We start from the raw sequence: 9,544 nt of genomic DNA, 5'->3' as shown, positions 1-9,544 counted from the left end.
AACATAATTTTCTACTAAATAAGCCTTAAAACTACACAAAATATACCTTATTTTATGTATAATAAATGTGGTCGCCTTACGACCATTAAATTCACAAGAATATAATCTTGGCGTACGAAATAGTTTTCAGGAAACGCGCGGAGGGCCACAATGGCTAGCGGACTAGTTTTCAACATCCACTTTCAGTAAAATCAGTGCAGACGTGGTTTGTTATCGAGTGGAGTACGTTTGCTTTTTTTGGGACCTCAAAAAGACCGCACCACAGGCTAGTGTTAAGCCAAAGAGGACACAAAAGAAAATGACGGGCGAGCAGAAGAATGAAATCATCAAAAAACACAAACGTTTGTGTGACCTAGCGTCCCAGTACCAGTATGCTAAGTCGACCATTGCTACGTGTGGCTAAGGCTGTTTCTGTGTTGTCTGAGCAACGGTTTCAGTCACTAGAAGAGGTTGAAAAACTTGTTGATTTGGATTAACGAAAAGGAGCTAGCAGGGGACATTGTGAGTGAGGGTATTATAGCAGAGAAAGCACAGCAACTTCACTCCGATATCATCAAGAGGCAACTGCATCAACGACCATCACAAAGGTAAATAAAATGACTTTATTATACAGTACAGCTTATTTCTTTCATTACAATACAAGAGCACATTTATTATACATAAAATAAGGTATTTTGTGTAGTTTTAAGTCTTATTTAGTCGACATTTATGTTTTATGGGGACCTGGAAACGGATTTTTCTCATTTTTAATGGTTTCCTATGGGAAATTAATGTTTGGCAGACACACTTTTCACCTTACACACACTTTCTGGGAACCAATTAAGACCGTAAAGTAAACTGAGGTATCACTGATAATCCCTCACACGTTGCTGCGACTCCACATCTCCACCAGAAGAGGGCAGCATCGGATCTGTGTGTGACTAAAAATAAAAACGACTAAATAAATAAATAAAACAAACACCAATAGCGTGAAGGAAGGGAAGACCGCCGCCGTCGTCATGAGACGAAGGCAGAAAAGTCCCCGGATGGATGGATAAACACAAACTGCAGTGTGTAAAGAAGACTCTGAGGCTCCTGATGTGCACCTGCATCCCAAAAAAGACGGCTGGGAATCGTCAGCTTTCTATTCCGGGAGAGGATGCGTCAGGCGCCGCTTGGCGGTGAGTATTCCGCGTGATGCTTTTCTTCATCCTCCCAGATGTGTCATGAAGTTATATAAGCGACAACGCGGCTTGCGGACCCTCTGGTGAAGACGCTAAATTGCATTTGTGTTATTTTTTTACATGAAAATAGCCATTTTTAGACCTTTAGAACTGAAGGCTGGGATGCGTAAGGTATGGCCCGTGGGCTGTCAGGGGACCCTCTTCGGTCTGTAATTCGGCCCGTGCTACTTTTACGCTAATAATATCGTTGGACAATTTTCCTCTTAAATTGGTTATTTTATTCCGATTAATTTTGTATTTGAGGCTGGCTAGTTGGCTGGCTATCTATTGCCGGCTGACTGGCTATCTGTTAGCTATCTAGCTAGCTAGCTATCTATTAGTTGGCTGGCTGTCTATGAGCTATCTATTAGCTGGCTATCTATTAGCTATCTATGAGCTAGCTGACTATCTGTTAGCTATATATTAGCTAGCTAGCTAGCTTTGTACTTATTTGAGTTATTCCGGGTTAAGTGAACGCTGGCGCATGGGGCTGCCGCTGCTCACCCACAGAAAAACTGATCCAGTAACTGTAAAGTGACCGTGCGAGTTTTTAAAGGTGCTTATAAATGAAATGTTAAAGGTGCTTATAAATGAAATGTACTCTTCTCATTATTATTATTACGATGTGTCACTCACGAACGAACCGGCTCTTAAAGACGCCTCTTTGAATTGAACGACTGGAGCCGGCTCTAAATAGAGCCGATTCCACAACTCCTTCGGTTAAAATCGCACGTGATTGATGAAAATCCGTGGTAGAAGACACACACACACACACACACACACACACACACACACACACACACACACACACACACACACACACACACACACACACACACACACACACACACACACACAGGAATATAAAGTCACATCAATTTGAAAAATGATACTGTATTGTATATTTTTGGTAGTAAATTAAGCAACAAAAAAAAGAAAGTCTGAGGAGCCATTTGGGAGCCGAAAGAGCCTCTTTTTTTATGTGAGCAGAGTCAAAAGAACCGGCTCTGTAAAAGGAGCCGTTATTCCCATCAGTACTCCATATGCGCTTCGAATGATCCGTTTTCCGCTAATGCTCGGAGTCGGGAAGCGGGAGATGTTGTTGACATGCTTTTAGCGTGCACAATGGCCTGCGGGACCTTGTGATTTGCTTCCCATGGGATGGGAGGGTTCAGGTGATTAGCCGTGATGAGCAGAAGGCAACGGATGCTAAAACAACAAAACACCCTTATTTTTTTCTTCTTCTTCTGAACAGCTAACTGGGAATAATCACATCTTCCGCCAATCTCTGAGAAAAGCGTCCAAGACGTCACCCGTTTCTCACATCACTCAGAGCCGGAGATGACCCCCCTCCCCCCTCCCCTGAAGAAAAATACATGAAGGGAAAAAAAAGCTAGCCGTAGCGACAGAGGTGATGGGTAACGAGAACGCCAGGCTGCTGAAAGGTCCCAAAACTGTGACTCGGCACGAGTATGACACAGGTAACAAGATGTATCTACAAATACTCCACACTTATGTTGAAGTGAGTTGAGGAGCTTTAGTCTTCTAGCCTCATTCACATTAGTGATGAACGAAATGTGGCAGTTTCTCATTCATGCGCGACTATTGGATCGATAATACGTGGTACATTTTTTTAGCAGCGTCATCGTCACGCTACCTTGGATGAGAGTGCAGCAGGCGACCAGAGGCATTAAATTGAGCGGGATGAGCCGCGGAAAAGTACTCTTGGGTTTCTTTCCTGTAATGTATCAAACAGCTGGCGGGTGCGATGCTACAGTGCGTTACGTAAGAGCTGCGTCATACAACTTGGGATTCATCTCGCTCGCTCTCTGTGTCTCTCCCTCGCTCTTTCTTGACATGCCTATTATATACTGTATATAAAATGCACTGTGTATTACATATATACAGTATATCCATTCTTCCATCCATCCATCCACCTATTTATTCATTCACCCATCCACCCAGACCCAACCATCTATCCAACTGTCACTATCCATCCATCCATCCATCCACCCATCCACCCAGACCCATCCATCCTTCCAGCTACCCAGATCCATCCATCCATCCATGCATCCACCTATCCATCCATATATCCATCCATCCACCCACCCATCCACCCAAAGCCCATCCATCCACCTATCCACCCATCCATCCATCTATCCACCCAGACCCACCCATCCACCTATTCATCCATCAATTCAGTCACCTAGAGCCATCCGTCCACCTATACACCCATCCATCCATCTATCCACTCATCTACCCAGAGCCATCCATCCATCCATCCATCCATCCATCCATCCATCCACTCAAGACCCACCCATCCACCTATCCATCCATCAATTCAGTCACCTAGAGCCATCCGTCCACCTATACACCCATCTACCCAGAGCCATCCACCTATCCATCCATCCGTCCACCCAAGCCTACCCACCCATCAATCCACCCAAACGCACCCATCCATCCACCCAGACACACCCATCCATCCCTCCATCCGTCCACCCATCCACCCAGACCCATCCATCCATCCAACCATCCACCCAGATGTCGACTCTATCGACACTCTCCATGCTAATCTGGCCTCCTGGCCTCAAATTCATGCGTTCATCATCGTGCCTCATACTTTAGTGTGAGCGCATCATCCCTCTGTGACACCCGTCGCGAGGGCCGTGTTTCCTCGCCGCGCACCCTCTGACATCACGCATGAGGCGGCGACGTCATCGCCGCATTTCTTTTCCTGCAGTTGCCAAAGCTTCTGAAAGGCAAACATGCAAGGCTTCACATCATTAATTAGACATGAGTAAGAACAGGTGAGTCTAATAGTTATTTTTTGTTGTTGTATTTTTTTTCTTTTTTTTTTGTTTTTTTTGTTTTCTTTTTTTTTTCCCCTCTGGCATGTTTCCAGGAAGTGTCTCCAGATATGGAGAGTCGTCGAGCCTCAGCCCAGAGCTGCTGGCCTCTCTACAGTCTCTTGGAGAAAACACTGACTACACACTCCTGCCACATTCGCTCCACCAGGTGGGTGTTTGTGTGGCAAGGGGGTAAATGTGTATTTATATGTATACATGTATATTTATATATTCACATGGTTATTTATACTTTTTATGTTATTTATTTTTATATTATTTATTTATTCGTGTATTTATTGAATTATTCACTTGGTTTATTTATTTATATATATTCATTTTATATTATTTTTCTTTCTTTTATTCATCTATTCACTTGGTTTATTTATTTTATGTATTTATTTGTTTGTATCTTCAAATTGCTTCATGTGGTTATTTATTTATACTTTTTATTTTTATATTTATGTATTCATGTATTTACGTATTTATTTATTTGTTTATTTATTTATTTATTATCCGACCCTGTTTGCATGTAATTTTCTATTTCGATATATCCGATATCGATATAACGAGACTTTACTGTATTTATTTATTTGTATCTTCAAATTGTTTCATGTGGTTATTTATTTATACTTTGTATTTTATTTTTATATTTATGTATTCATGTATTTACGTATTTATTTATTTATTTATTTATTTTATATATTTATTTGTATCTTCATATTGTTTCATGTGGTTATTTATTTATTTTTATATTTATGTATTCATGTATTTATGTACTTGTTTATTTATTTATTTATTCATTTGTTCACTTGGTTATTTATGTATGTACTGTATTTATTTTCTCAAGAGTAAAAATAAATCAATACAAAATATTTGTCTATATGTACATTAAACATGTTTTTCATTGCAGATAGCAGAAGCCTGCTCACTCCAAGAGGACTGTATCCTTTCGAGAAAATACAAAGAACTCGACGGCCGTCAATATTTCATAAAAGGGGGGGGGGGGGGGATTAATTTATTGATTAAGGGTCGGGTCACACATCTTGTTTCTTGTAACTTTATGGGAAGGTCCTTTTTTTTGGTTTGTTTCTTTTCTTTAAAGTGATTTTAAGTTCAGGTTTGGCCAAGTCTCACAGAATTTAACAGCAGTTAGCAGAATAGATTTTTTTTTTGTTTGAAATATAAACGGGAATATGGGCCAAAAATATATCGGGAAAAGTTCTACAGTACACCCTCTTCACTTTCTATTTTTAACTGACCTTGCATCAAATGTCTTTATTTTTTTTTGTTGTATTTTCTCCCGCGACCACTTAAAAATAGACGCCGGGCCGCAAATGGCCCCCGGGGTCTTAGTTTGAGCACCCGACGATGCAGTTTCGTGTATTTCTTTGCCTATTTAGCGTCTTTAACTACCACTGTCCCCAGACCAGTTGGCCATCCAGCTTCTCCAGCTAGAGAAGCTCTACCATGAACGTGTGCTCTTCAACCTCACTGGCCTGCAGGAGAACTGGGGTACTTGCAAGCGCCATTTTTTCCGACCTGACGACTTTGTGAAAGGGGTAAATTATTATTATTTTTGGTGCCTGTGCTCTTTTGCAGAGAGCCGTTGCAAAGCCAAGGACGCTGAGAAGCGATTGCCAGCCGAAACCGACAACATCGGTCTGAAACACATCGAGACCCTGAGGCACATCTGCGGGACGCATCTCAAGTGAGTCGTCGCACTCTTTCTTCCACCACCACCAGAAGAAGAGCAATGGCGGCCTTGGCGCTAACTGCTAAATAATGATCTACAAGTATAATCAATGCTAATGCTAAGTTGCGTAGTAGAGGCTAATGACACATCACGATTTATTTGTAGCGCAAGGCCGTCTTGGGTAAAAGTCAATGGCGAGCCGTGCATGTCATTCTTAGGCCTTCAGTAGTGCTATGTCTGACCAATCAGCTGAGAGTGGTGTGATATTACTGCACGTCCACTAGAGTGTGCCGTTGGCTAGTAAATACTGTCATTAAACTGTTCGACTTTTGACTATGAATGTGTGGATTCATGATAAGCTCATAAAATTGCAATATTTGCTATTTTTGCTAGCTTAGTAGCTATCCAACCTTAATGATGTCCATCTATTCTCGAAAAGATGCATTTTCTGTGTAGCTTAATCTCTTTTTTCTATTTATAATTGTATTTTATTATTGTATCTATGCTTGTCTGTGACTAAAGTGTCCTTGAGAGCTTTGAAAGGAGCTTGAAATAAAATGTATTATTATTATTATTATTATTATTATTAAAAGTCCGTCTTGAAAATGGCTTTAACAGTAAATCTGTAACCAAATCCATTTATTCTCCTTCAGCCATTGTGGGTTGACAAAATCATGATTAAATCGACACAACAAAATATTTGCTTATGCTACAGTGTGCTAGCTCTGGCCAGTATGCGCTTATCATCGAGTGATACTATGATTGGCTAGTGACTAGCCATTCATATGATTAGCTAATCATAATTTATGAAAACTCTGAAGGTTTCCACATATATAGATTTATGAACCTAGTAACAAATGGTTGCTGAAATGTGATTGGTTAGATGAATAAATACGGAAACATACACATCTGGAAGCAGCAAAACAGGGAAAAAAAACAATGAAAGGAAGCTGAAAGATAATTTGGAATTTAACAAGAATACATGGACAAAATATCAGATATTTTTTGCCCAAAATATCAGATATTTTTAGGCCAGCAGAGAAGGCCTTGTAGGCCCTGATGGCCCACTGGTAAAAGTCGATGTAGGGAGTGACGTTTGGATGCTAGATGAGCTCCTACTTGTCTCTTTGCTTTTGCAAAAGCAAACCTGTTCTTTGAAAGAACTAGTTTGGCACCACATATTTTTTTCAGCTCGTATCATTCAACCTTTTGTTTCATTCCTGACTTTTTATGTGTTTTTTTTTTCTTCCCCCTCCCCTCATTATTGCCCATGGACCAAAAGCCCATCCCTGGGTGACCACATCACACCAATCGATTTCGGAAGACAAATCAAGATAGAAACGCCTTATCAGGGAGAAGGTAAGAATGAAAATGTCTTGAGATTTCTGTGATTATAAAACATGAAAGAGTACCTAAAATGATAGACGGTGTAAGCTCTCAGTCATACAGGAGTGATCCATCGATGAAAAGGTTTCTTCAGCTGTCATCAGTACTTCATTGAAGGTGTCGGACGTTTCGCTTTTTATCCAAGAGGCTTCATCAGCTAACTAAAATTTGCTGCTAGTTTCGGTCGACACCTTCAAAGAAGTACAGATGACGGCTAAAGAAACCTTCTCATCGATGGACCGGAGTTATTTGAAAAAAAATTACAAACAAATTTTGCATCTCCAGCATGCAACCATGATATGGCAAACAACCTCGAGGAAGAAATGGGAAGTATAAAGTGCAAAACGCTTCATCCCAAGCATCCCAAACACGCCAAGACGTATGAGGAAGTGAAGGAGGAAGAGGAAGAAGAGGAAGAAGTGAAGGTGGAATGGCCGGCGGGAGTCCCGCAGGCGTCCGAAACGGACCTGGCCAGACTTTGCTACGTCGACGGGGTAAGGAAACAAGCTCACCTTGGTTCCACGCCCCTTTCTCCTCAACGTTCCTTGCTGAACAGAAATACGCACGGTTCCCACGCATGCGCGCTGTTGAAAACTTGCTCTCCCTGCTAATGGAGAAGCCAAGATTATAGCTCTCAAGGACACTTTACAGTGATATAGCTGGCTGGCTAGCTATCTAGCTAGCTGTTATTAGCCATCTGCTGGCTAGCTAGCTAGCTTTCTATCTATTTGAGTTACGTCCGGGTTGAGTGAACGCTGGTGCGTGTGGCTGCCGCTGCTCACCCACAGAAAAACTTTATCCTGTGACTTTAAAGACAGTTTTGAAAGTGTTTATATATGAAATGTATTATTATTAGTTATATTTTTTGCTTGTGCTTCCTAATTTAGAGTCTGTCCCCCGATGGTCTGGTCTCCATTTTGAAGAGGAGGAGAGCATCCCTGGATGGACTGCCGCCCCCGAGCAACACGGACAATAAGACGAAGGCCAAACGCAAAGTCCACTTCTGTGAGCCGGAAGACGCCATCGAACAAGGTTGATGTTAAAATCTCAGTTGATGCACTCAACCGATTACCACAATAAAAGCCAAAGAAAAAGTTCAATTTGTTATTTCCGACGCAGACGAGGTGAGCGGAGATTCCTGCTTGATCCTGTTCCTGCTGTGTCTGTTCACCGTGGTGATCAGCGTAGGCGGAACCGCCCTCTACTGCTCCTTGGTGGACACCTCGTCACACATTTGCACCGACTTCACTCGCAACGTCGACTTCTATGTGACCACCGTGCGCAGTTTCTTTCGAGGTTTTGGACATTGGTGGTTCCCTCACGGGACATAAAAGCCATGTTGTGAAGTTTGGAGAAGTTTGGACTTTCAAATCACAGACAGGAACATTTTGAGCTTGTGACGACTGGGGAATTTGGAGTTTTGATCTCAGAAAACAGCCAAGTTGTGAAATGTTCCGATTGTCGTTTGTGCTTGTGTGGATCGTTTTATCCTAGACAATCTTTACCTCAAAAAGGGTTCTTGCAACTTTCACTTGATTGTTATTGTTTCCTCATATTTGTATCACCTTCATCCTTTGTTACAGTGACTCTTTTCTGTGTTCTATAATTGCGGCTATATATTTCGGATTGATGTTTTGTGGGTGTTTTTTAAAGAAATTACTCAAGATTATTTAAAATCCATTTTATTGTTCTGTTTTTATTCTTCAACACGGAAGTGCATACCCGCATCAGGCATCCAGGACATGTTTTAACTAATTTTTTGCCTGTTTTACAATTACAAAGCATAGGAAAATCCCTATTGTGCAAGCTTTTACGGGTAAATGAAAATAATCGTCAGGAAACTGACAAAACAGGAAGTTTCATTCAAATCAGTGTCAAAAATACATTTTAGTTCACAGCCATCTCATTAAAATGTGCCATTAACTGGTGAATTTTTACTTATATGATGGGCTATATATTTAAAAAAAGTGCTTCCAAGCTAAATCAGTGCTGTGTGACTTCTGGGTAGAGTGAACGCTGGCACGAATGGCTGCCGCTGTTCACCCTCACAAAATAAACCGTGACTAAAGAGACTGTGACTGAGAGTTTTGAAAGGCGCTTAGTAATTAAAGTATTATTATATACCAATAACTTTATGCAATTGTTGGGTTGCTGCTTGATGAAATTCAGACCATTGACTTGCATTATTTATTTCGTATATGACACATGCAACATGGCTGACGTGTTCAGACGTGGCGACGAATACATGTCATCCGCACCTCGAAGGTGTTGTCCTTCATGCGTCATGAAAATGTTTACATGACAGCACAAATTCGTCACTGACGAAAAACCGTGGATAAAGCTAAATATTATGCTTTTGGTTAAAAAAAAAACACTTTTTTTTTCAGGAAAGCCGACCGAAGTGAGAACCGGAAGTA

General features: G+C 41.2%; 1 protein-coding gene across 1 annotated transcript; it reads left to right on the top strand.

The window, feature by feature from the left end:
- Positions 1 to 805: 805 nt before the first annotated feature.
- Positions 806 to 8,901, top strand: cnstb (consortin, connexin sorting protein b). The gene is made up of 10 exons (XM_089021912.1): positions 806 to 1,160; positions 2,458 to 2,683; positions 4,105 to 4,217; positions 4,959 to 4,989; positions 5,474 to 5,560; positions 5,648 to 5,756; positions 7,024 to 7,100; positions 7,413 to 7,621; positions 8,015 to 8,159; positions 8,247 to 8,901. Exons 2-10 carry the CDS (start codon positions 2,617 to 2,619, stop codon positions 8,456 to 8,458), a joined length of 1,050 nt encoding a protein of 349 aa, XP_088878038.1. The 5' UTR covers positions 806 to 1,160; positions 2,458 to 2,616; the 3' UTR covers positions 8,459 to 8,901.
- The last annotated feature ends 643 nt before the right edge of the window (positions 8,902 to 9,544 follow it).

The sequence above is a fragment of the Hippocampus bargibanti genome, linkage group LG19 (genome assembly GCF_051943395.1).
Source record: "Hippocampus bargibanti isolate YZ-2025 linkage group LG19, ASM5194339v1, whole genome shotgun sequence".
Taxonomy (NCBI): Eukaryota; Metazoa; Chordata; class Actinopteri; order Syngnathiformes; family Syngnathidae; genus Hippocampus; species Hippocampus bargibanti.
This window is presented reverse-complemented; position numbering and strand designations above follow the sequence as displayed.

Bases quoted from the DNA above. Each gene is read 5' to 3' on its own strand.
- cnstb (XM_089021912.1), top strand. From the start codon at position 2,617: ATGGGTAACGAGAACGCCAGGCTGCTGAAAGGTCCCAAAACTGTGACT. The intron at 2,684-4,104 runs GTAACAAGATGT...GCATGTTTCCAG, and splicing joins TCGGCACGAGTATGACACAG to GAAGTGTCTCCAGATATGGA. The intron at 4,218-4,958 runs GTGGGTGTTTGT...TTTTCATTGCAG, and splicing joins TGCCACATTCGCTCCACCAG to ATAGCAGAAGCCTGCTCACT.